This window comes from Polyodon spathula, chromosome 41 (genome assembly GCF_017654505.1).
Source record: "Polyodon spathula isolate WHYD16114869_AA chromosome 41, ASM1765450v1, whole genome shotgun sequence".
Classification (NCBI taxonomy): Eukaryota; Metazoa; Chordata; class Actinopteri; order Acipenseriformes; family Polyodontidae; genus Polyodon; species Polyodon spathula.
The window spans coordinates 572972-600850 of NC_054574.1; the positions used below are offsets into that span (position 1 = coordinate 572972).

Consider the following 27879-nt stretch of genomic DNA (forward strand, 5'->3'; position numbering starts at 1 on the left):
CAGTTCGGAGGATTCTTTGCCTCTGAATTGTCAGGAAGACCGGACAGCGCACAGAAGCGGCTTTGTTCATTTTAACTCACAAAAGCCTTCAGTGGAGACAGGCTTCGGCTTCTTATCTGCTGATCAATGTACAGTAAATCCGCGGCTCTATCCGCTTCCTCGGCCGCGATGCATTACTGTTACTCACTCCGTCAGCACAAATGCCTTCGGAATAATCTATTAAAACACATTCAGACACAGGCAACACTCTCTCATAAACACAGGAAAACCTCTCAGCCACACACAGACCCCATCGCCAGCCTTCTGCCTGCACCTGATAATATAACACAGTGCACCACTTTTCCAGCATTAATGCCTCAGGTATTCCACAATCCTCCATGCAGACTGTTGCAGACTGTGAATTATGCCATTCTAATGTATTGTTAACACATCAATTTGTCCTTTGAAATGATTGTCTCAGAACAGCTCAGCTGGGTTCATCATTAGATGCTACTGTTACATCAACTATTCACCAAGCAAACCCTGTCGCGGTACCGGTCTACTGCGAGTAATCTACGATGTCGGGACGTACAATGCAAAGTTGATCGACTACAAGGCGACGGTCCCTAAGGTAAGTGTCGAGAGTGTTTAGACAAAAAACTTCATAATTGGTGTAAACATATCTTCGGTTTTCCGGTATTATATATATATATATATATATATATATATATATATATATATATATATATATATATATATATATATATATATATATATATATATATATATATATATATGCAGTACTTAGATACCTTCTCTACATACATGCTGTACTTGCAACATACTGTGCACACAGACATGTATGTATGTATTCTGTTCTTGCATACTTACTCTACATGCATGCAAACATTGCATAGGGCAGTCTTCCTAGGCTCAGGAAAGAGCTATACATTTACAAGAAACAGAATTTAAATAGGAAAATGTTTTATCTCTGGAAATCTAGAAGGCTTACACAGATTTCATTGCAGTACAGCAGGGAAGGTTGTAGTGAATCCAACCCGAATCCTTCACTTCCCAAACAATAAAAATCTCTCTGATTTCACCAAAGCACGTCCCGCATTCCCGCTGCACCTGCTTCTATATTAATGAGAAGATCACCAAGGGGACCAGGGCGGGGTTCACGAGGTGGACCGGGGCGGGATTCACGAAGGGACCGGGGCCCCCCCCGCCGGGGTTCACGAAGGGACCGGGGCAAGTGCTTCCCGGGCCCCGCCCGGGGCCCCAAGTGCGGGTTCCCCTGGCGGGACCGGGGCGGGGTTCACGAGGGGACCGGGGCGGGGCGGGGTTCACGAGGGGAAACTGCGTTTCAAACTGCACACAGGAGACCTGGAGGTTGTCGCTCACTGCTCGGAGCAGAGAGAGGATTGCATTCTTCACAGTGCAGATCTTGCCCCCTGTTGACAGCACATAGGGGAACTGTTGCCGTTTGAGGCATCTCAAATAAAATGAACTCTGGCACTAATAAATCCTGCGGTGACTGAGAGCAGGAGCTGCTTCTACGAGGTTTGACGACTTTGTGAAGCTCGTCTGCGATATTTCATTTCTCTGAGGCTTCACTCACATTCTACTGTAGCTCACTAGTCTCAAAATTGCAAAAAAATATTTACTCAAGCTGGTTGTAACTCGACGTGTCTGGACTGGCAAATAATACGGGTTTTGTTTTTCATTGACTCCACCGTCTAGCACTAAAAAAGAATTCTACTTCAAGGTCCGATTCTAACTGGCTTCTCTTAACAATCCCTGCGGCACACAAACAAACTTTACATCATCAAACCGTTGTTCCTTTAACTCTGACAGCAATGCATTTAGAGTACAGTGCTGTTCTCAAAGCCCCATGCATAATAATGTTTCAGCAAAGGGATTCAAACATAATACATATACTGCACAAGCCAGTTCACTGGACCAGGCTTCACTGCAGGCTGCAACACTACATGCAAATGTACTGCAAAAAAAAAGTCTCAGCTGCGGGGGTCTCACTATGGATTATTGAGTAATTCTGCACATTTTGCAGCATGCAAAGTTTGCAGGTTTTTAATAAAAGCGAAACTAGGTTATATATTTTTTTTTTTTTTGCCAGCAAACATGTCATGTTTTACAGTGCATATAAATCCTAATAAATCAATGGGCTTGATTATGGAAATGTCTCATCCTTCTTCTCACAACTGTAATTATGTAACAACAGCTAGCATCATAATTTCACATGGAGGACAACAAATTGGTGTGTATGTGTGTGCCACTTAATAAACGGGGTTATTAGTCATACGCTAGGCAATACAGTTTGGATATGCTGATTATTTTGGGTTCGTCTTGATGTGTGCCGCAGAAATAGAGGATTCCCTTAAGTATATCTGGAACCCTTTAAGCAGTTTTGGTTTTATTTCTTTTGTTTGAAAATAACCAAAGAGATGCAATACAGAACGCTTCGCATACCATCTGCATTCCACCTAAACTTGAAATATACAGAAATTCGTCTGTAAAGCTAATGCTTTCTTACAGGCAATTTTCAAGAGCTGCAATGATGATAAATCGCATGCCGACTGCAATTTCAAACTCCATTGTTAAACAAAAGGCAGTCTCTCTCTCTCTCTCACACACTCAAGCTCTCTCTCTCTCTCCTGGCACTCACTTGCTGGCTCACATTTGTTGAATAGCTTCTCTTGCGAGGGACAATGCTGCACTGGATGAATGGCCTTTCACAGTTAACACTGATTACATATCTCTATAAAACACTTGTATGCCTGATCAACACAACTCCAGCACCATGGCTGATCAGATATGGAAGAGTATTGACAGTCAAGGTCAACGGCAAACACTTGCCAGCTGCTGTCTGTCTGATTATTAATATTATTTCTTCTTTTTTTTTATGTTGTTCAGCTGTTTTGGGTAAGTGCTGTTTGTGAATCTCAGTGAGCACGATTGGTTTAAGCTATTCAAAATGTTCCTCCAGTGCTGTACCTTGGAAGATTGAACACAACCACGAAGGTCTATAATGGGAATTAAGCTGCTATGCTAAAGCCTGGGCAGAAAAACACACACACACACACACACACACACACACACACACACACACACACACACACACACACACACACACACACACACACACACACTACTGACCTCCTTGTGAAGAATACCAGAGAGGGTTTGAGTTTGCTGCACATCAAGTAGTAGGATCTAAACACTGGGAACATTAAAAAAAAGACTAGAGACTGTGTGCTTTTAAATTAGCTCCCCCCCCCCCCCCCCCCCCCAGTAGGGCAGCATGGTGTGCTAACAAGGGATGAGCCTTGATGGGCAGAATGACCTTTTCTCATTCCCAAACTTTTTTTTTCCATAAGACTATGCATTGCATGGCTTTTACATGGCCTTTCTGTCACGTGCCATGCTTTCTGTCAGTTATACTTTTCTATGCTTTACTGTACCTGCAGGGGAGGTAGGCAGAAAGAGTGTTAAAAGAGAGAGCGAGAGAGATACCAGCCTACAAAAACAGAATTAACTTAGGCAACCAAGCGCTCCAATCCAAACCATTAAACTTGTCAAGACTTGCCTTAAACTCTGATGCCCGGGGAGCATTATTTTTTTTGAGTTCACAAAATGCAATATTGATGTCCCGTCAATACAGCGAGTCTCAGAGTAATTGATTTCTTGACATCTGCAGAGAGCAGCTAAACCAGCCAGCCAGCCAGTCAGCCAGCCAGTCAGCCAGTCAGCCAGCCAGCTAGCCAGCCAGCCAGCCTTGCTGGCTGTACAACAACTATAGCGGTCATACTGTTTTTTGACCCCCGTTCACGGGAACGTCTCAACTTTAATGCAATTGTAATTTTTAATGCAATTGTAAAATGTGTTTTGTGGTCCGAGTTAAGGGCAGTTTATTAGCACATTAGCACAATGATCTCAGCTCTTTGGGGTCTGGGTTAGTTTATTAGCACGATGATCTCAGCTCTTTGGGGTCTGGGTTAGTTTATTAGCACGATGATCTCAGCTCTTTGGGGTCTGGGTTAGTTTATTAGCACGATGATCTCAGCTCTTTGGGGTCTGGGTTAGTTTATTAGCACGATGATCTCAGCTCTTTGGGGTCTGGGTTAGTTTATTAGCACGATGATCTCAGCTCTTTGGGGTCTGGGTTAGTTTATTAGCACAATGATCTCAGCTCTTTGGGGTCTGGGCTAGTTTATTAGCACGATGATCTCAGCTCTTTGGGGTCTGGGTTACAGTTTATTAGTACGATGATCTCAGCTCTTTGGGGTCTGGGTTAGTTTATTAGCCCGATGATCTCAGCTCTTTGGGGTCTGGGTTAGTTTATTAGCACGATGATCTCAGCTCTTTGGGGTCTGGGTTAGTTTATTAGCACGATGATCTCAGCTCTTTGGGGTCTGGGTTACAGACCCCAAAGTAATTATTAGCACAATCTCAGTTTTAAGATTCATCACATTTCTAAGGTGATCAATTATTAATAATAGGAATCGATCTCTATCAGTTTAGTGTATGACGCTGTCAGTGTGCCAATTTTGTTCAAATTTCTGTTAGTAAATCCGGAATGTTTCCATCAAGCGCCTTTTTTTAGACCCATACAAGTCTGCATCCTGCGTGCGTGAAGGTTAATATCGACTCAGCTGCTCGGGAGGTTCTGTGAAATTTGCCAGTCCAGAGAGGGTTTTGTTTCAGTTACCAGCTGACAGGCTGACAGATATTGCTATGCAGTGTGATAGCTCAAGCAGTCTAAAACAGTAGGCCAGCGATCCGTACAGTACCTGGCAATTTAGAGACAGAAAAATCAAGGGAAAAGAGAAAGGAAAACAATGTTTCTCTGTGGGGGAGTGCTAGGTAAAGCAAATACCACTACCACTCTCTTAACTGTGTTACAATGCAACACAATATGAACGATCTAACCACCTAACAAAGCCTTATCCCTAAACGCAATGTAGGCTTGGATATTGTGTTGTGGTACTGTAATGGTTTATAAGAAGGCTTGGCGATGGTGCTCGTGTACACAGGGGGGCATTGGTTTGTCAGCCAGCCAACTCAGTGGAAATACATAGAAACGCAGACTAATATCCCTGGTGTTAGAGAGGCCATCTCACAGAGACAGGAATCCCACAGAACCCATCTGGAACTCGACTGGACCTGCACAGAACTGCAGCCTAGAACAGCACCCCCCTCTCGTGACACATGCCATAGAATAATAATAAACACTAACACAACCCCCCCACCCCACCCCCTCCCTCCGAGAAACAATGCTCTGAATTAATACAAAAAGGGTAACGGAGATTAACCTTCACACACCATTCTTCTGCCTCGCTATGCTCACGCATCACTGACCGAGATTCTGCCAACAAATTATTCGATTTACCCTTTTCCTCTCTCTAGTGTTTTTCTAAATACCAATAACCCCGAGAGCATTTTCAACACGTTCCATCGGAGTGAATCAGATTGCATTAGCAGAGACACAAGCGGATTTCCAGAAACATTCAAAGGAGCAACAGTATATTGACATCACTCTACAGGGCATGAGAAGAAAAGAGAGAGAGAGAGAAGCAGGGAAGCAAAAAAGAAGCCGAGAAAGAAAGATAGAGAAGCAGGGAAGCAAAAAAGAAGCAGAGAAAGAAAGAAAGATAGAGAAGCAGGGAAGCAAAAGAAGCAGAGAAAGAAAGAAAGAAAGAAAGAAAGGAGGGAAGCAAAAAGTAAAGAAAGAGAAAGAGAGTAAGTTAATGACATTGTCTAGATCAACCACAAGCTACTGTGACAACATTAAGAAAATGACATTGCTGTCATAGAAAACTACTCTTCTTTTTTTATGAGCCGACATGCTCAGTAAGACACACATTGTGAATGTCAGATATAAAAGAAATCCAATTCTTAATCAAACTGTCTGCCTGCCAGTGGAGCTCCTCCCAGTGTGTCATTAATCAAATAAGTATGTTGGGGATCAGCGCTGGCCTAGTTAAATAGCACCCTTTTAATACTAAACTACTTCAAACTTGAAAATGCTAAACTGAAAGACAAGCTTTAACAGGAACTATATTTTATAAATAATTAAGATTATTTGGCTGATAAATGTCGCGTTTTCATTTGCATTCAAATTGTATTGCGATAATTCTAGATTGCATGTAACAAACAGGAGAGTAGCATGTATATATGGCTATTCCACATGAAACTGAGTGTTCGTTATGCACACGAGGCAAAATGTGTCATTCAGTATAACTGATCCGCTCCCACAATGAGGGGCTCTTTCCAATGGTACACACGCTCCGACATTCCCTTGCGTTGCATTCACAGTTTCCCGTTTTATCTATATCTCCTCCGAGGGTCGGTGCTTGTTTGAAATTCATCTCCGCATCACCATGGCAACTAACTATATGGATTGTAGTTCCAGCAGAGTAAAAGCTCTTTAATACACAAACACACCAACTAAACCAGGCTGCCTCTGTGTTTACAGCTTTCAATAAACAACACGAGAAAAATAAAGGCATGACAGAGAGAGACAAAGGCCTGCCTGCGGTGTCGGGATGCAGGGGGTTTGCTTACTTCTGCTATGGAAGTCTAGCATGAGTATTTTTAAAGACAAACGATGTAATTAAAAGAGAATTTATATGGGAGGTTATATACTCTAAAGATTGTAATTCAGAGAGAGAGAGAGAGAGAGAGAGAGAAATGCACAGCAAAGAAATATTGGTGGCAAGGTCTCGTTAAACTTTAAAGATAAGAGCCGATTTCTGTATTTATTCAAAAGCCCCACTTTTTTGACTATCAATTTTGTAAGGCGAGACAGAGAGAGCCATTAGGCTTTCTGCGACTAATGACACCTTAATGGGATATTGATGGCCTTTCTTTCTAGACCGCAGTTTGCACAGTTTCCTACAAAATTCTTCGCCTACAAAAAACATACATTGCAAATGTAGCATGAAATACAGGCTAATTGCAGTTTGTATATCTCTGGCTATAAAAACCATCATTACTCTGTTTTCAACATTTTGCTAGGGTTAAATGTTCTATCAACCCGATACGAAATGTAGCATGAAATGCGAAGACAACTTCATCTCAAAATCACGCTGCACTTTGTGTTCATGAGGCACGAATTTTATTTCCAGATAAAAAAAAATAAAAAAAAGGTTATTTGTCAGAGTTGAGGAATCACTCACAGTAATATTGTTTTTTCCCATGTGATTTACCCTTCCGTTGCAGCCACATGATTTGGCCAGCTTTCAGACCCTAACTGGATTGCAATCCTTGTCCTCGGCTGTAATCCTGAAGCAACTACAATACACCAGTCGACGTGCAAACGCGTCTCGAAAAACAAACACATCATTCCTGTTCTTTAATTGGACTGTATTCGGGTACTGCAATTCCTTTTCCTGTTCTTTCAGGCCTCAAAGATGTGAGATTCCTGTCTCCCAATTCCAGCTGGTTTCTGCAGCTTCCTTTTTCTCCAGGGACTCGCTCTGCCAAATTCGCTTTAAAAAGCTGTTCCACCTTCCGCATTTGCAATTTATAATACAAGCAATTTTCTTTTAAGACCCTGCAGCCAAATTGGCCAGCCTGCTGTGTTCATTGGCTGCATCTCTGCTCACTGATGTTCTTGGCCTTAAGAACAAGGCCAACCAATCCGCATGCACTTTATAATGAGTTATATTTATTTGTGTTTATTTAAACTATGCAGTAGTAAAACCCTGACTGTTTCCAGTGCATATCCTGTTAATAACAATACAACAAATAAAAATAAACAAGGAGAGGGTTTAATCAAAGTGTCATTGTAATGCAAGTACGTGCATCTGCGTAGTTCTAATGCAACTGGAACCTGAAGATGGGAATACTGTAATTACACATCCAGCACGTTAAACATGAAGTCACATGAATATAAAGGCAACATTCGTTTCTTCTCCAGTGCGTCTCCATACCCCTCCAGTCACTGTGTGCATAACTGCACCACATTAAGTTTCCTATCTGTGTATCTATTTTATAATGCATTCATGTTTTGTTTTTTTCAAAGTTACAGCAGAGCAACTTTTCAACCTCCATGGAGCTCCCACATACTGTTTTAACACTGGGTTATACAGTCTCTTATGGAAGTTATGGATGATCCTGTGCAATCACTGATACCCAGCTGGAACAGTTCCATCACTTCTTGAGAAAGAAAAAGGGGGTTTGGCTGAGCCGGGATGTGTTGAAAAGTCAGTGTGTGTGCATTAGTAGTGATTCATTGTGGCCTGTTCAATAGGGTTGGTGAACCGCATCCTGTATGCACCAGCAATCACAGGGCAGGGAGGCTGCAGCGTCGCCACAAAAGCACCGCTTTCTCACTACACTGAGCTAATGGAAACCATGTCACTTTTAGCTTAGGGAATAAATCGCTGAAATTAATCTAAATGTGAAGGACAAGGCCACCATTGCTTTTTTGAAAAGAAAGAAGACAGGAAGATGAAAAAAAGAAGTGTGATTGTGCTTGGAATAAAAATTAAAAAGTCCACATTGATGCAAGGCACAATCAGAGGTCTCTGGATGGGATCCGGAAAAAAAAAAAAGCATACAACACTTCAGAGTGGAATAAAAACAAAACGAAAAGCTGTACAGACTCCAAGAACCGCTCCGCTCATTTTTAATGTCATTACATTTTTCATTTTTCATTTGTCACTTGTAATTTGTAATTCAATTAATTTTTTAATTTATAATTTTTGACAGTTTGGCTCTTTACCCCTAGCACAGACCCACTGACTTGCCTTTGTTTTGCCATTGAAGAAAGCGGCAGTGTTTTATTGACTTGCACTAATGATATCAGGGTCTGTTTAAAGCTCTAGCTGAGAACAGAAAGCAGTTTTACATTGAGTTTTTGGTCTTGTCTGCTGGAACAACTCCATTCCCAGGGAATTCCCTCTGGTCACAGGAACACGATTGGTTTACAATGAACTGGCCTTCAAACTCCATTTACATTCATTGTTTAAAGTAATTGATTTAATAATGGAGCGAGGCCATGATCCTGCCACATGGTATAAACATGCTGTGCACATCCTCTGCTACTGCAATCGGGTATTACCGCTGGAAGAACAAAACAAAACACATTCATCTGCTCCTCTTGCATGGATTGGGAATGGTACAGCTTGCGTTATCTTGTAACAAACGTGTGTGAGACATAATGAATGGCAATGCACAGCTGGTAAGACTGATTCATCAGCCATAACCCCTGAAAAAGAAAACCCAAATATCTTAAATAATGTCAAGCAGATAGAACAACATTTCTTCATTAACCCTGCATCTCTGGATTAGTACTTCCAATGCTGTCCTCTATCCATTTCTGATGCTGCACTACCCTATCAGGATCTTAATAAAAACCGCTGGAGCATGCTGGATCATTACTCTGTACTATTGGTGGAGTGAAAGGCGGTGCAGATTTAGGGCACTGGCATGGTGTTGCATGGTCCGAGACAGGCAATGGTGTCAAAAATGGTTGGTTAAAGATCGATTCTGCTGGTGCTTGAGTGATCGTTTTTAGAAAGCCTCTGCAGAATCCCTTCAAGTAAAACAACAAAAAGAAAGGCTTTTCAACCATTAGAACACGGATCAGGAAAACTACACGACTGCCGTGGTCGATCCCCAAAGGGCCAGGAGAATAGGCTTGCTGATCAGACAAAAGAGCCAGTAACAAATGACACGTCAGCGGGCGCCTGTCTCTAGGCACACTTCATCATTCCCTTCCCCCTCAGTCCCTTCCGTGCGTATAGGCAAGATCACACTTTAGCCCAACAGAATGTGTTTAGAGAACATTATTGCAGTATATATATATATATATATATATATATATATATATATATATATATATATATATATATATAAATGTGTGTGTGTGTGTGTGTGTGTGTGTGTATGCATACAATAGCCTAAACATTAAGGTCATCTCGAGCTTGTTATTTTAGTCTTATGAAAAAGACCTGCACCCACTACAAGACAAGGTCATCTTTCTGATACAATAAGCACTGGCCATGAAATTTGACACACATGTCAACAATGTATCCATGGAAAAAGAAAACGGCAGCACAAGGAAACCTCAGTATTTGCATTTCTTTTGTCATTTTTTCTTTTTTTTTTCTCTTTACAGGCAGCAGTTAATCCATCCTGTCGTTTTCAAGACCCGACACGCGCCCCTTACAGAGACTAGCAAAAGAAATCAATAGTTTCTGATTGGCTCCGAGTCAACAACTCGCTCCCCTGTATGTGACTTGAACGGTTTGAAAGACCGAACCTCACCAGCTGGAAAGAGGATAAAAGATCCCCCACAGCTCCACACAGAGTCCTGACTAACAGGTATCAATGTGACGCCTTGCAGAAACTGTTTTGTCCATTCCACCCATTGTGCTCCTCCCTTTGAGCCTGCTTGAAAAGCCTGGCCAAAGAACTATGTGAGCAGCAGTGATTGTAGAGAGCTTGCAGGGCTGTGTGCATACAGCATTGAGGTCAACTGCCAGGTCTCAGACAAGCCTAGCGAACAAAAGAAAATGAACAGCTGATAAAGCAACAGTGTGGTATGCTTGTGCATATAATTCTGACTATAACAATGCATGAAATGTATGCTGACATATTCTTGTTCAATACACTCCGCTGTGCATGTTGGAAAATGCTACCCACTGTCTGACAGGATTGACCGCTTGCTCGAAGAGCCTGCTGTGTTATTAACTCAAACAAAGACCTGAAAACGCTGGTGAAATCAAGAGCCACCATGAAGGAATCAAACAGCTGCTCTGAAAAGACACTTTTGAAATTGCTTTCAGACAGGGCTAGAAACTCTGGGAGCTGTTCAATTACAGTGCCACAGGGTTTTTGACAATTCAAGAATTTGGTAAAATCAACTGAAAAATCAGCAGACAATGGCCAACACAAGAACAAGACTGCTGCATAGAATAGGTTTCAAATTGAGGAGACACTAAAAGTATTTAGATCACTCTGAGGTTTGTTACAGGACCATGGCGTGATAACAAACATTACATGTAAACTTTAGCAGTCATGACAATTAAAAGAAACTGCATTTCACTGAGTAAGCAGCCTTCAGTAACCCATTGCCCTCGATAAATGGTTTCAGTGAGATAATGAAATAATGAGGGTGTTCTGTGTGTAGAACAGCTACAGTGAATACAGTCATTGTAATGGAGTCCTGTCCTTGTATGATTATAACTGAATATCACGCAGGCATTACAGCACAGAGCGCCAGTCCAGTCTTTGAAACCCTTTGAAACACCACATTGGGAGGAATGGGATCAGGGCTGGAGGGGATGCAGCATGCCTGGGAGCCAAGGCTGCTTCATTTATTAACAGGTTTAGGCATTGCTTGTGTGCAAATAAACTGCAAACAGAGCTCACTCTGTCGTTTCTATGCAACAGAAACAGCCAACTGTGTTTTCAGCGCTGGATGCTTAGTGGTACAATAGCAGGTCAAATGCAGTTTCTTAACAATAACAGAGATGGCAGCTAATAAGAAGTGAGGTACAATACCGTACGAGTCTGCTGTTCAGTTTGTCGAAACATCTTTCTCACAGCAATAAGAGAGGGCGCAGTTCAGCACATGATCTCGTCAGCCATGGTGGAGCGGCAACATGTGCTTACAAAGATATCAACTCACAGCTCTGAAGGACCCCCCAGTCAACCTCTGCTTTTCTCTTTTTCTTTTATACATTTGTGATTAAATGTGGCATGAAGGGGGAAAGCACACAGCACTCATAAAAACATACCTAAGAGGTCTGCTGAGAACGTATATTAAAATATTAAAACAAAGCAAAGCTTTTAAAAGGGCTCCCCCAAACAGGCTTCAGCTTGTCTTGACAGCTCGACATCTCCGAGATTGCTGCGTGTTTTACATGTACACAATCTGAAAAACACACGTCTGCCATTCCAAACCACTCCAGACGAGAATAAAAAGGCAGGAGGTGAATGGCAAAGCCCGGCTCTCTCGGGTCATTTGAAAAGCTCCCATTGCGACTGGAGGGTGCAGGAGAGTGCCGAGTGAAAGAGGCAGAAATAATTCCTGTCATTATTCCTGGCCTTTTCAAATCCTGACCCCAAGGTGCTGCGACGCTTTGTGATCAACATGGGAGGACCACAATGAACCTTTGCGACAAAGGAAATGTAATTTATGCAGCGCTCAAAAGGGCACTCTTTGTCAAAGCGTGCCTCCTGCTGTGTTTGTAGGGGAATCAGCAGTAATGGAAGGAGGAATGGGTAACACAGGCAGTGGTGCAAATTGGTTGTTAAGTGATGCAAGATGAACAGAAGCCAATTTGTTTAAATTTGACCCTCTCGATCTGCAACCTGTGCACACCCAACACTACAGAACGCTCCGTTTTTTTTATTACTGACATAAATGATCATTGACACTTTCAGCATTCCCAAGTGGAATCTCGCTGGTGTTCTCTTCTGTTGGGATTCCAAATCACGTTATGATAAGCAAACGTCACAAAGTGCCCCATTGGCAGCACAGCAACAGCTGGCAAACCTTAACTGTGTCTCAGAAGACTGTTACCTTCTTGTGCAATCCAGGTACCCTGTGCTCCTCCCATCTTAACTAGCAGTCGTGGATTTAGGTACCAGCATATAAAAAGTCACACTGGGACCTGTTGACTATTGGATATTCGCCACTGGGTCCACATTACATTACCCTTGGTTGATTTTAACTGTTATAATTCCATGCCACTGAATTCCACTGTATTGAGCAGTGTGCATGTCCTTCAGTGTTGCATTACATATTCTTTGCTGCTGCCCTGTTTAGGTCTGGAAGGGTTTCCATGGTAACCTGAGTGACTAATACAGCTCTCTTCCTATTTGATATATGAAATTAACAGTATATGAAATTGCTCACACTTGTCATTTCCTGGAATATGGCCAGACAGACAACGCTTGCTTGCAGCATCGCTGTTCTAAAGGTTATGCTCAGCCCAGCAAATAACTTTCAGCATCTAACGCATTGGCTCTCTAAATCACTGCACTGTGGTCAAGAAACACATTTTACTGAGCCAACTGAAACTAATGAGGTCACTCACCTAAATTAGATTTGTTTTTTTTAAAGCATGCTGTCAACCTGTTATTTATTTTGACGTACAGTGCAGGAATAATGTCTATATTTCCACTGTAGTTATATCAAAGCTTACTTCCAGTTCTTTTATTCTCCGATACAGTGCAGATGTGTGATAGAGCTTCTTCCCCTGCAAGTCTCAGACAGGCAACACAACGTTGCAGGTTTCCTCTGCAGATTACCAACAACATCTTACAGAAAATGAATCGCACTGACGATAAGCAGCTATCAGTTGCTGTGGGCCTTCTCAGCAGCCCTACAGATTGTTTGCTTCTAAGGTCAAAGCTCAACACAAGGGAACGATTGTCCTTGACGTCTCGCTTAATGGGGGTTCTCCTCCGAGGATGGTGTGAAGCACACTGAGCAGCTGGGCAATTTCACTGTGATCAGATGTGCTCAGACCCAGAGTGTGTGAAGGTGACAGGATCAGCTCGCCGGCATTATTGCTCTTAAGCCCTACCTTGATTCCTGCAAGCCTCTGGGCTGGTTCTAGCTGTGGAGCTTAGCGATAGATGAATGACTTGACCTCTTCTGCTCTTTAGCAGCTCGCTATCAAGCACACCGTCAGACACCAGATAGAGCTCTCATGGAATTACATCAGCGGCTTCTCAGCAGTCCTCCAGTGCACTTACTATCCATATACTAGTTTGCATCAATAACTGTCCCTATAAAACCAGAGGGAAAGCAACCTCCAGATCTACGACACGCTGCAAACCAACAGAGAAAATTTGTCTTTTGTACTTTACCAGAATTTTTACAAGACCAGCAGCATTGATGATGTGAAGAAACAACGGAGGACACAACCGCTGTGTCATCATAGCTAGCATGACGGCCGTGCCTGTGCTGTACTGCTGTATAATACACATTTAAAACATTAAAGCCCCTAGGGTCTGGGTGGAATACAAACCTCCAGACACGCCTGGGGTCCACATTGGTTGGCAAGTCTATTCCAGTCTGGAGATTTTTTTTTTTTTTTTTTTTGGCTAGTTAAGAGAGATTTGTAGTTTCAGATTAAAATGAACCATTCAAGCAGGAATCCTTCAGGGAGATTTATTAAGATGTGTTGTTCTTATAATTTGAAAAGTCCCCGACGGTACGGCTCTGTGCTAAGCCCTTTGTTCAGATGAGTGATGGCATTTCATGGCACATTTTAATGACAGTTCTGAAACAGCAGTCTGCGTCAATGTGTCTGGGACATGACTTCCTTTACTAAGACTGGACAGGTCTTCAGATGAGGCTCATTTCAATAATGATGTTCAGTAATATTTCCTGTTGAATATAATCAGCTGTTCAATAATTCATGGCAAATTCTGCATCTATACTGCCTGTCTCACCCTCTCCCGTTTAACCGGTTTCATGTAAAAACCAGCCCGCTGGACCAGTCTCTGCCAGTCCCTCCCAGTCTGATCTGAAGAGATCAAAACCATTTCACACAGTACAGGTGACGAGAAAAAAAAACATTTTGAACTCTTGTTTCACTTGTGCATTTATCTCCTTTACCACTTTTAAGATAAAGGGGGAAAGAAAAGCAGATTTAAGAAAACAATTTAGCATCTCGTCTGCTTCCTTTCCTCATCTGTCCAAGCAGGACTTTGCCAACATCTACTTGGGCCAGCGATTTTGCGGATTACTAAGATATTTAAAATCCAGCCTGCTAGTTTTAAATACAAAAAAAAAAAAAAAAAACTGCTTCAAGGTCAACAAAGACAACCATGAAGATGTGGGTGCCACGCAGCAGACAACCTTGAAAATAACAAATGAAAAAAAGTCAAGTGCCAACATGAAATCATTAAGCACTCCCTAAATATATAAAAGGGACCCTTGTTAGGTGAAATGCCATTAGCAACTCTTCTGAAAGCTTTCATTATGAGCCGACATCAACAGCCCTTGTTTTAACACATTAGCTGTGTGTGTTTGTGCCTGTGAGGAGGGGAGTTGGGGGTACAGTGTTATGCATTAGCAAATAACTATTTTCCACTGACAGAGCAGCATAGATTTGTTGTCATAGAGACAAATGAATGTGCTCCTCTGTGCCACTGGCTCAGGACGGATTTTAAAAAACTAAATGAAAATGTTCCTCTCGGTTGGGCTGAAGCTATGTTTTTTTTCTCAAACAGAGCAGCAACGTGTCAGTTTGGGGTTTTTAACGTTCCCTTACAGTTCTGCGGACTGTACATTTAGGAACTCTAAACAGCGGCATGTAAACACGCTCCCGTCATTTAATCAAGTGGTTTCAGAGTTCACTCTTGTATCAAACACAAGCAGCTGAAACTGAACTGACCGTGGTTCTGTAGTGTCCTGTTACGCAGCAGGCACTAAATCTGCAAGGTGCGCCTGTAGTTAGGCACTGGCGCCTGCTGCAGTCACATTGTTAATATTCTCACAGCATCTACATCTGGACGTCTTAAACATTCTGCACTCCAGTTCTGTATGCCTCACTATCTGACCGATGCATTCCTCGCAGTGGATTGAGCCAAGCAGCAGCAAGGGCTGCACCGTGCAGGGTGTTATCTTGAGAAGGGTGCTGCTATCAATTGTAAACACTGACAGTCTACTCGAATGATTTGGCGGTCGCATGTTGGTCTTTAAAGCACCACAATTAGAAATGCAAATAAAAGTTGTTGTTTTTTTCTTCTCCAGATTGAGAACATCGTTTGCAACACCCCTCGAGAACATGGCGGTCAGCGTCTCTTATAGTACTCGGAGACAATGTTTTTGCTCTCAGAAAAAAATCAAAACGCAGGCAATAAAAACAAATTAACTAAGTCATGAATGGTGCTGTTGAGATGATGTTGCCCAATAGATGAATTAACTTCTCCCTGAACAGCGTTGTTGTTTATTTACTTGTGCATAAAACACGAAGAGACACCTAGTAGCCAAATACTTTAATTGGGTTGGATTTATTTCCCCGGCTCTTTACAAAACCGCAGCAAGGATATTGAAGGATGCGGATTCAGTCATATTGTTCCAAATCAGTGAACTAATTGTTATTATTATTATTATTATTATTATTATTATTATTATTATTATTACGCGGCATGGTGGCGCGTTCTCCCCGTGTCCAGAGCGTAGTCCCACCTTGCGCCCCTACTGTATGTCTGCCCTGGCTCACCGCAACCCTCTATAGGATGGATTACTGTGATTAGAATAGACAAAGCACTTCAGGTTTTGGAAGCCTCTGAGTGCTCATCTTCCTCCTCTCCCCAAGCCCTCCTCAGCAGGAGAGATGAAGAGAAAGAGGAATCCGTGCTGTTGTAACTGCCAGCCTATGAATTGAAATTCAGAGCGAGTGTGAGAGACTGGGTATCTTGCCTGCCCTTCCTTCTACATGTATGTGCGCTCAGGCATGTTATTTTCCCTGCAGTGTAAATTCGTACCCAGTGTGTGCTAAACAACCATATTTATTGCCAGCACGTTGACACAGGGCCTTGTCTGGAAGAGATTTGATTTGATTTGTTTGCTGTTCCGTTGTTTTATTCTTGTCGCGGGTTTTTGTTTTGTTTGTTTTGTTTTTTGCATTGCTCTGCACTCCGGGGGGTCACTATGGTTTGTTTTACACCCCGCGCTGCTGTCGAGATTCAACAGGGTACTGGGGTTTGGAAAATTTGCAAGCGTGACTCGTGCTAGTGCCATTATTAGATGATATTGATAAACAATTCTAATAATACAAAAAAGTGTGAAAATACTTGCAATCCCGACGTATGCAGACAAGTTCAGTAATGACGCTTTTTAGAATGCGTATATACAGCTGGCCCTGATAATGATGTGATACACACGTCTGAACTTTCTTGGTATCATATTTTAAATAAGGAACAATGACGATAACAAATAAAACATTAGTTTCTCTTTGTGCTTTGCTGTTTGCAATTATCACGTCAAAGAAGGAAAACAATGGCTACAGTGCGGGGCTCTGAGCTGAAATACTCCGAGTTCCAACTCCTACACGCTCTATCTGTCTCTGTTGGGAAAAAAAAAAAAATGAAGTGGGAGTGTAAAATTGTTTCAGTCCTGACCTAGTTAGAGTTGTGGGACAGAAATGATGCAGCTGCTAAAACAGCTCCATTGGCAAAGCCTCAGCTCTCACTATGGAGCCCAGTGGTATAAGAATCCAATGGTCATTCTCACTGCAGCTGGTGTTTTCTGAGGTGTCCTCACAAGGATGACCTCCACAACTACTGGGTTTACAGGATTTCTAACATTTTGAAATTCACTTTGAGAATAGATACATTCATTTTTATTTTGTTTTGTTTAAATACATATTGGCATTTTTACAACCATGTGATTGGTTTGGTGCCAGGACAGAATGAAGAGAATATTTTCATGGAGTTGACCATGTCCAAAACTATAATGACTTCTGATTAAAGCTTTTGCTTAGATCTACTGACATCAGCATTCATGGTTATAGAGATATTAATCTCATCCCATCTCGCCAGCAGGTGACAGAATCTGCATGCATTCTGAGCAGTGAGCAATCCGAGCCTGGTGGGTACAGTGTGCACTCTCAGCGAATGATCAGTAGCTCAATAGCCCTCACTGTGGAGTACTGTATGTACCAACGCCAACTGTCTCTGTGAAGTAGAGACACACGACAGCACAAAAATAAAGAGAGCAGACACACAATCAAGATGCACAGGCCGCCTTTCATCTCTGCCTTTGAATTGTCTCTGCTTGACCATATACCATTGTTGATTTCCCTCCTCATCAGCATCATTAGCTCCCTCAGCGACTCAAAATGTGTTTACTTTCCCTGATCTGTGCTTAGGTCACTATGTGCTCCAAGTAGCAAGGCTTTATACTAAACACATTACACAGATCATTACCTGCTGTCTTTGTGTGTGGCTTGAGAAGGCACTGTCGCCTCCTTGTCGCCCCCCCCAGATGAAGTGCTTTCTCGATGGAACGCGGCACAGAAAATGAAGGGGGAGGACGGGGCGATGGGTGTCTAACATTACAGAGTAGCTGCTCCTCTACATACCAAGCAGGTGCTAGTCCCAATTAGTAAGTGCACACAGTCAGCCAGGCCGAGACACTTGATAGAAAAACCAGTAAACTGACAGACTGGGCGGGCTAAGCTGTGGCTGGACTAATGTTTTGTTTCTCTAACGGCAGAATCAATAAAAAAAAAAAAAAAAACACAAAGAATCTCTTGCGTGGGAAACAGAATTGTTGCAGTGCAATTTGTTTCAACTTTCCTATTAAAAAGAGAAATCCAATGTGAGTTTTTTTGCATCTATCAACTTCCAGAAAATGTAATAAATCAGCTGAGCTCCTCAGCCCTGAAGTCGGCTACTCTTTCTAAGTGCCGGGGACCTCACAGGCGTTGCTTGAGAACTTGGTTCCTCTGTGTGTGTGTGTGCGTGCGTGCGTGTGTGTGTGTGTGTGTGTGTGTGTGTGTGTGTGTGTGTGTGTGTGTGTGTGCGTGTGTGTGTGTGTGTGTGTGTGTGCGTGTGTGTGTGTGTGTGTGTGTGTGTGTGTGTGTGTGTGTGTGTGTGTGTGTGTGTGTGTGTGCGTGGTGTGTGTGTGTGTGTGTGTGTGTGTGTGTGTGTGTGTGTGTGTGTGTGTGTGTGTGTGTGTGTGTGTGTGTGTGTGTGTGTGTGTGTGTGTGTGTGTGTGTGTGTGTGTGTGTGTGGTGTGTGTGTGTGTGTGTGTGTGTGTGTGTGTGTGTGTGTGTGTGTGTGTGTGTGTGTGTGTGTGTGTGTGTGTGTGTGTGTGTGTGTGCGTTGTGTGTGTGTGTGTGTGTGTGTGTGTGTGTGTGTGTGTGTGTGTGTGTGTGTGTGTGTGTGTGTGTGTGTGTGTGTGTGTGTGTGTGTGTGTGTGTGTGTGTGTGTGTGTGTGTGTGTGTGTGTGTGTGTGTGTGTGTGTGTGTGTGTGTGTGTGTGTGTGTGTGTGTGTGTGTGTGTGTGTGTGTGTGTGTGTTGTGTGTGGGTGTGTGTTTGTGTGTCACACACACCAACCACAGAGTCCACGTCCTTGTACATTAGGACGTAATATAGTACGTACCAACGTGTGTGTGTGTGAGCGTGTGTGTGTGTGTGTGTGTGTGTGTGTGTGTGTGTGTGTGTGTGTGTGTGTGTGTGTGTGTGTGTGTGTGTGTGTGTGTGTGTGTGTGTGTGCGTGTGTGTGTGTGTGTGTGTGTGTGTGTGTGCGTGCGAGCGTGTGTGTGTGTGTGTGTGTGTGTGTGTGTGTGTGTGTGTGTGTGTGTGTGTGTGTGTGTGTGTGTGTGTGTGTGTGTGTGTGTGTGTGTGTGTGTGCGTGTGTGTGTGTGTGTGTGTGTGTGTGTGTGTGTGTGTGTGTGTGTGTGTGTGTGTGTTGTGTGTGTGTGTGTGTGTGTGTGTGTGTGTGTGTGTGTGATTGGAAGGAGTTTTTTGTACCACAATACTAATTTGCAATTGAACAGGTTGAAACAACAAAAAAACAATTAGGACGGTATAGAAGAGCTGAATGCGCAGTAATGAATCCGGGGACGACCCTGGAATAGGTTAATCACTAGTAATCCAAAAACAGGTGTCGAACATTTTCTATCCCTGCATTATATCATCATCATCAGAACTCGAGAGCATGCCGTTTAATTAAAAGGGTTGTCCTTTTTTTTCTAACGCCATGAAGCAACACTGATTGCACCAGCTCGCAGAGAGAAAATTACTTTTCCCAGTGCAGTTGGAGAGAGAGAGATAGAGAGAGATAGAGAGGAATAACCTATTGCTTAACACAATAATGATGGGAATGATTTGTGAATGTTGGTTGCATCGTTATAAGGGCCTTTCAAACAATCCTAAGTCAACATGTCTTGGATTGAAAATAAGCAAAGTAAATGGATCAGCAATTCCAGAGAACAAAAAAAAAGCATTTGAGCGAACGAGCGAGCGAGTGAGGGAGGGAGGGAGCGAGGGAGGGTGTGGGTGAATTATTATTACAGCTGAGCAGCTGGGTGAAACAATTCCACTGAACTATTTTATTAAAGTTTCTTTTGGCTGAACCCCCACTGAGGTTTTGTTATTTTTTTTAAAATCCTCAGTCAGTTACAGTACCAACAAAAGAGAACCACACCTCTGTATCCACTGTGAAAAACCCTGCTATTGATATTAAACATTGGCTAGCCCTACTGAATACCCTCACAAGAGCCCGGTCTTCTCAAAGCGCAGTGTATGGACAGGCCAAAAATAAGATCTGCACATTTAATTGTGGGAAAACTGAATTCTTATAAGTTCCCAGAATTGGGAGTTAAGGACTTTCGTTTCCTATGCCTTGTGACATCGTCAGTGTCCAGTGTTGCACAGAATGAATCCCCTCCTGCAGCGGAGTTCAGAGGCTGTTTGGTTCCCCATTCTGCCCAACACATGCCAGTCTGAGTTGAAACATGCTTCAGCGTGATCTCCGGACATGCACACATCTCTCATAAAGAGGATTCTTTCATTTTGAGCGTAGAGTATCAAAGAAAAATGTGCTATACATGTTTTTAATGAGCAGAAAAAGACATCGGTATATCACATTTACAAAGGGTTGGGTCACAGGCTCCATTGTTGCCAGGTCACCCCTTAAACAGCAGCACGTCAGTTTCTTGGGGTTTCATAAAAATCCATCTTCATAAAGAGCCAGTCGGATATAGTTGATAGTATAAGAACTACTGTATCGACTATTCATTATATTTCATTACAATTAACTGGTCGGGTGGCAGGATTTATACTGTGAATAAATGAGATCATTCAAAGAAAAAATTATTCATATTAAAGCATGAACTGGAGACTCTTTAAAATTGTGGCCATTAAAATTAAAAAACCCCAGTGAAATCATGTCTCTGTGACGCATTGTAGTGACCTTCATCCGGGAGCAAAGATCAGCCGTGTGATTGTGACGCAGCCCATCTGCGATTCAGCAACCAACACCCCCATGGCCATACCAGCATCAGAGCAAAACTAAATCTAAACAATTAGAAAAGAATATAGATGATGACATATTCAGGTCAAGAGCTTTCTCAATGAATAGGAAAAAAAAAAATCAGCGTGTTGAAATTGGACTTTTACAATTTGGCAAGCTGCCATTCCTGTGAGCTGGCAGGAGATTGTACTCATCGAGCCAAAATCAATTCCAATGCCAAGTGATTGACAATGTGCTCAATCTCACAACCGCCCTCCCCCCCCCACACACACACACACACCCTCCTCTCTCCACGAGGATCAGTCTCTCCTCGAGGGAGGGAGTCATTGATCATGTGTGGTTCAAACACTGCCTCTGGATAGCTTTCTCATGGAAAACAAGCAACAACAAAAAATTGATGGCTCTTTCTTACTGTACTTGGCTGTGTTTATTTGAGCAGTGCAAACAACCCTAAATAGTGAGGTCATTACCATACGCATTCCCTTTTAAACATTGTCTTTTATTTGTTCAGGCACAGTACATTCACTTCTAACGTGATTCAAGAGCGTGGGAGGGAGAGGAGCCAGGCGGTTTCAGTGCTGAGTGGGGAGATGAGCCTCAGATGCAGTCAGATTTAAGGTGAGTGAGGGGATGCCTGCCAGGGCCTATTGGGGTCACATTTCTTACAGCGCTCTAGTTTCAGGCCGGTCAATACTGGTCAATATTAAAGAGCTGAAATCATAATCGTCAGAGCTGTAAAAGCTGCAACAGTGCACCTCGCAGGTCGTTAATCTACTCCCTGACAAGGAGCAAGACGAACAAGGCTTAAGGGATCTTTGCAGTTACTCAAGATGCTATTTAAGGTAGTATTTGCCTACTCTTGTATTGCACATTGAGTGGGAGAAGTAGTTGCACGCATTGAATAATTACAGTGCATACAGTATCAGATCCTCAAATCTGTTATCACTGTTACCTGTTTAACTCTGCAAAGGCAAATCTCTTTCTTTCAGCAATTCAGTTTTAAAGGAGGAGCGTACTGTAAGTGCTAGGATATGATATCTTACCAAAGTCAATCAAATCAGGGTTTAAGAGAGCAGTGCAGTGAAGGGTAACTGTATTGGGGTGGGAGGGGAGGAGGGTCTCCACGGAATGCGCTGCAGGAGCTAGTCCAAATCCTGCAAGATAACCACAGCATTACTCCCATCACAGAGCACTCTACTGGCTGAGTTAAAGACAAGGGGAGGTGCAGGGGCAGGCTGGATTGTGAATGCAGGCGACTCGCTCCCTGCACTGTGTAATAATGTCAGGGTCATGGCTCACCTGGAGCAAGAAGAGGCAGTGACTCCAGTGGCACAGCGGGGGTTTGCCTTAGTTAATTCAGTAACTACTGTAAGCAGGTAAACAGACACTTGCAATCTGTGATGTTTACCCTGGGGAGCTCAGCTGCTCAGCCCAGACACAGTATGGGGCCAGGCCTCTCCAAAGCCAGCTGAAAAATGCAAGTCCTTTAAGTTGCCCGCCTATCTAAAACACAGTCCCTATTTAGCCTTTTTAATTGTGAATTTAAAACTGGTTTGCTTTTTGATACAGTGTATCTTTATTGCAGTGCTTTTAGCCTCCTTCATTTAAATTCTGCACCAAGTTTTGTACGAGTTAACAGAGGTGTGCGTTAGTTAAGGAGCACAAGATGCCTGATACAAGGGCACACCCTGGAAGTTAATAATAAGGCTAAGCCGTTGACACAAGCTTTACATGTGTCATGCATGCAGTGTACAGCCCCTTGAATAAAGAGCCAGATAAGAAATGAATACAGCACTGGGTAGGCATGCTGCGTTACACTGTGTGTTATTATGCAAGTGATTTTCCTTAGATTTGCAGCGCTTCTTTTAAGGCAGTTTAGAGCTTAGTCTTTGCCTCTTTGCATTGCTTTTACCTCTGTTTTTATTAAGTATTTCAGAGGTTTCAGTTTTAATGCAGAAAGCACAGGCTTGCCGGTTTTGAAAGCAGCTACCGCATGGATCAATTACACAGCAGTGTGAAGCTGGATTGATTGAGAAATTGCCAACACATATATTTGAACAGAATGTGTTTTTTTTTTTCTTTTATTAGATCTGCGGATCAGAGAGAATAAATTCTTCAAAAAGACAGTTTCCTACTAATGCAGCGTCAGTGTCCCCTTTTCTCCCCCACTCTCCTGTTGTAGGTCTTGGATAATTGCAGTCCACACTGTGCATGCTAAAGGTTACTGTCTTACTAAATATGAGTTATATTCAATTTGCACTGCGGTCTCATGCTGGGAGACTGTTGTTTTAATTGGCCTGCAATTTATGGAACACAATATAAACAGGCTATGAACTGTTTGTTCTTTGTGTACAATTAAATACAGTGCGATGCACGAGACAACAGGCAATTAAATGGGTTGTATTCTCCCACTGCTTACTTGATAAATCACAGAGTACAATACAGCCAAGACATATTAGAAATAATACGTGGATGGTAGTTGCAAGCAAGTGAACCATGTTGCCTTGTAACAGTAACAATACCTTAGTGGTAATAGTTCAATGTATGTTAAACTCTTTGTCGTCAGCTGGCAGGAGTGCGAGTAGTGGTTTGGGCACTATAAGGAATAAATGGAATAAGAAAAGATGTTAAAATAGGTGGAGTAACAGCAAAGAAAGAACCGCCTCCATCAAATGCATTATTGTTAATATTATTATTATTATTATTATTATTATTATTATTATTATTATTATTATATATTGCCCAATATATTTCTAAAGCTTCTCCTCTGGCTTGACAATAATAATAATAATAATAATAATAATAATAATAATAATAATAATAATAATAATACACTTGCTCAAGGGTTCCTCATATGAAGCATTAGTATATGGGATGAATTAAGATCCCGCTGAATTTCTATTGAACCCTGTATTGATGTACAGGGTGTAACCATTCTGTTCAGAACCCAAAACGAGGCTCTGTGGGACAGATCGAACGGACAGTAAGGTTCTACATGATATAGAACGCCCTCGAAACTCCATAAGAATCGAATCAGACATTTCAAAATCGGGTGCATGCAACAGGCATGATCATAAGAACAGTACTAGCAGGAAGAGCAAAGTGATTGATTTATTCCGTGGACTTGCGTGCGGGCTGTCCGGTAATTATCAAGCCTTCAGCCTTGTGGCACATATAACTTCATTATGAACAGGGTTCGACTCAGTGTGGATAAAATCTTGCACCTCACAAGCACTCAGCAACATCACACTGCATTGTTTTATTAGCATCGTCACAAAGCACACTGCGTGCCACATACAGAATACGAATTATTAATACATGCATATCATGTAATACATCCATATATTATCGCTAGACGTGGCACCTCAATTTATAAATTGTTATTAATAATATCAGAAATATAAAACTGGACTAACCCGTAGTTAGTACTAACCCAAATGTAAAATACATGAATGGATATCGTGTATTGTTATCGGGTTCCTTCTCCGTTGCTTTCATGTTACTCGTTTTTAATTGTAAAAGATGTTCATGTTTTGTTCTTTCTCGTTTGTAAGATGGTACCCCCAGCAGTACCGCCTTACACAACTCATTTACCGCCATCCCCGCGTATAACCATACCTAGTAAATGCTGCTTACATGCTGGATAGCAGCGATGGCCCTTCGTAGATGCATTTCCATATGACGCATTTTTTAATCAACCGCTTTCGGATTACACACGACGCTCGAGCCCACGTCCTGTATATCTGACACGGAGAGAGCAGAATAAGGACCTTATCTCCGATTGTACTGCTGCCGGGATCGAAACCTTCGCCTGGTATAACCTCTTCGGAAAGGCTTCTGCAACAACAGCAACGTGGAGAGGAGCGGCGCGGCTGCTTCGCGCTGTGCTAAACCGAGACTCAGGAATACGGTACTGTTTGGAAAAAACACAGTCTCCGTGGTTGCGCAAATGTTAGGGAACAGCTACCTCTGTTGCTTGCAACAACACAAAAAAGAGTTCTATATTTTTGTAGATGTAGATGTACAGATATATGTAAAGACACATCATCAGCAGTAGCAGCTAGCACCCTTTGAGTTGTGCGATGCACAGAAAGAGATTGTTAGTCGGTCATGGCTCGCTGTACCTGCTGGACTCTCTTTACAGAACTTTGATGAAAGTTGCTAGCGTTCTATTACTCACTTTAAATTCGTCACTTTAAATTCGAGCACCGGTCTCACACAACAGCAGAATATCTATCTATCTATCGATCGATAGATAGATAGATAGATAGATAGATAGATAGATAGATAGATAGATAGATAGATAGATAGATAGATAGATAGATACAGCATATATTGCTTGTGGATATACAGTAATTGATTCCATATACTGACAGGGGAGTCAGAGAAAGCATCACACTGTTAAGAATTGCATAACAAAAAATGAGATTACATTACTTCAGTTATAATGAATGATAAAGTGTCCTTTCGTTCCCTACACAAAGAGATTAGTGAGATGAAGTAATTATGAGTTGCCCTGGGCAATACTTTAACGAGAGATGAGGGAAATTAGTCAAGCAACTCCCGTTTATAATTATAGTTCTGCGTTTTACTTTAACCAGAGGGAACCCTCTTCTTTCTGGGATGGATATAGTACAGCGAAGAAAACAGCGTTCATTGTACTTGCAATACACCGCCAATAACGTACAGTAGTCTTACAGGCAGACACAACTCTAACAATACATCTGTGTGCGTGTGCCGTGTGTGGAACCCACAACCCGCCTTGTGTGGAATGAAGAAGCGCAACCCGACACAAATAAAGTGTCTGCAAAACACAGACACACATCGCGACTCAGTCCACACACACATATCCGAGCTTAAACAAGACCGTGCTTTACTGGAATCGAAATAAAATTTACATAGAAATCTTACCTTGACCGTAAACCCATGTTTGTAGGCAACCCAGAATCAACAGCGCAGCATGCATCGTAAGACTGTAATCTCTCTTCGTACACATGTCTGCTTCAGGAGCTTCCCGTCATATAGAATCGCGTCCCTCTTAAAAATAATAAAATAAAATAAACAATACTTTATTAACAAAAAAAAGACACGAAGGTAGGAGAGGAAGAGAGTGAGTCAGTCACTCTCTGAGGGATGCAAGAAAACAAAGACGCATCGAGAGTGCTGGTAAGCAGGTCCGAGTCGGCCGGCGAGCACTGTTGTAATTGAATCAGCTGCTGCGAGGTGTAGAGAATGTTTAATTTGAACGCTTCTAAGCGGATTGCTGGTTTGGAATGCTAGCAGCACCTTGAGCAGTGAGCTGCCGCGCTCTTTCAGCACCAAGAACAGCTCCTAGCGTCAGCACTGGGGATAACTTCAGCACCACGGAGAGCTCCTACCGTAAACAACATAATACTGCAGCGGCAAGCGCGTTCATATCCGCGTTTGCAAAAATGGGGCCTTAATCACAATTCTTATTCATCATCACGATTAAAAGAATGTTTTTTAATTATATTTTGTTGAGCAAACTAGAAACACCTAATTAATATCCAGTTAATCAAAAGTGAGGGATTTCCTTTTACTTACCCTGTAGTGAGCTTTGAGAAATCCTTTGCATGTCCTAACCCTCTGCCCCTTGATTATTTTAAGAATAACTGCTTGGTTAAAACAACACTTTATTATTATTTTTTGACTAGGCTCGTTTGGATTGCACAGATTGTTATTATTATTATTATTATTATTACAGTATTGTTAAGATTACTATCAACAGCATTGCACCATAATGCAAATGATGTATTCAAAAGAATGTAGAAAATGTACTATTTCACTGAGGGAATAAATAAACAGCTGATTCCTGAAACCATAAAAGCACCTCTTTATACTAATGTGTTTCTTGCATTAAGGTGATCATTACCATAAATATACATATATTAAATCCACTATCTCCTGGTACAGGCTGTCATGCAGCTCCCAGCACCCACACTCACTGATATGATTGGCTGTAAGCAGTTAACACTATTCTCAGCTGCATTTGCAGAGCCATCACATCTGTGAGGGTCAGTTTGATGACATATAACCCACCGAGGAATCCTTGTCTTATCTAAATCTACAAACTACTGACCCCTTCATCTGGGAAAGAGCTGGATTGAATACAAAATAAATACAGCAGGGCTGGACATCCCACATCATTGCTTTGTGTGTAGGTGACATTCCAATACATTTCCAGGGAGGCTGCAGAGCTGTGTTTTCAATTATAAATCACACAGTGACAACTTTTATTAAGAATGGATCAGAACAGCTGTACACAGATTGTGTTCATAGAAGGTGCAGCGTTGTTCTGAAATATCACTTTCTGTTTCGAGTGGCAGTGCTTGTGGGTTATAATGAACAGTGTTAATACTGTGCAGTTCAGCTCCTATTACATCAGAAATAATTCTGCAAATTGTAAGCAGCCAGCTTTGCTTCACAGTCCTCTCGTCCAGTTATAGAGACAGTAAGAGACCCCACACACAACTTCCATTAAAGGCTTGTTGAATGTTAACATGGGTGTTTGCTTTTGCAGTGGTATGTGTGAGGCACAAAATAGGATTTCATTATTGAACTTAGATAAATGACCATGGCAGAGACCAACAATCTAGAAGCCAGTGCTTAGTGGACTGCATTGATTTCAGAATCTTTCTGTTCGCTTTACAAGGCCCTGTGTGGCCAGAGATCTCCCTGAATTTCTGATTGGCTTTGTCCGCATACCCCTGAGGGTTGGAGTTGAGATGCAGGATTACTGACAGGCAGTGTCAAATATCTACAGCCCACACTGCTGCTACAGGGCATTTCATCAGTAGGACTCCATCCCTAGTGGCAGTAAAATTATTTTCCCCTAACAACACAGATTCAAATGCTGAGACTGCTAATATGTACGGAGGAGACAAACGAACAATCTT

At 42.2% G+C, this 27879-nt stretch overlaps 1 protein-coding gene across 1 annotated transcript in view; it reads right to left on the minus strand.

The window, feature by feature from the left end:
• The window catches only part of LOC121305061 (seizure protein 6 homolog), an 86062-nt gene extending 59774 nt beyond the window's left edge, over positions 1-26288 (minus strand). The window contains exon 1 of the mRNA XM_041236588.1: positions 25874-26288. Within this exon, the coding sequence (XP_041092522.1) occupies positions 25874-25958 (85 nt within the window). The 5' untranslated portion in view covers positions 25959-26288. The remainder of the gene's footprint in view (positions 1-25873) is intronic.
• Positions 26289-27879: the final 1591 nt, after the last annotated feature.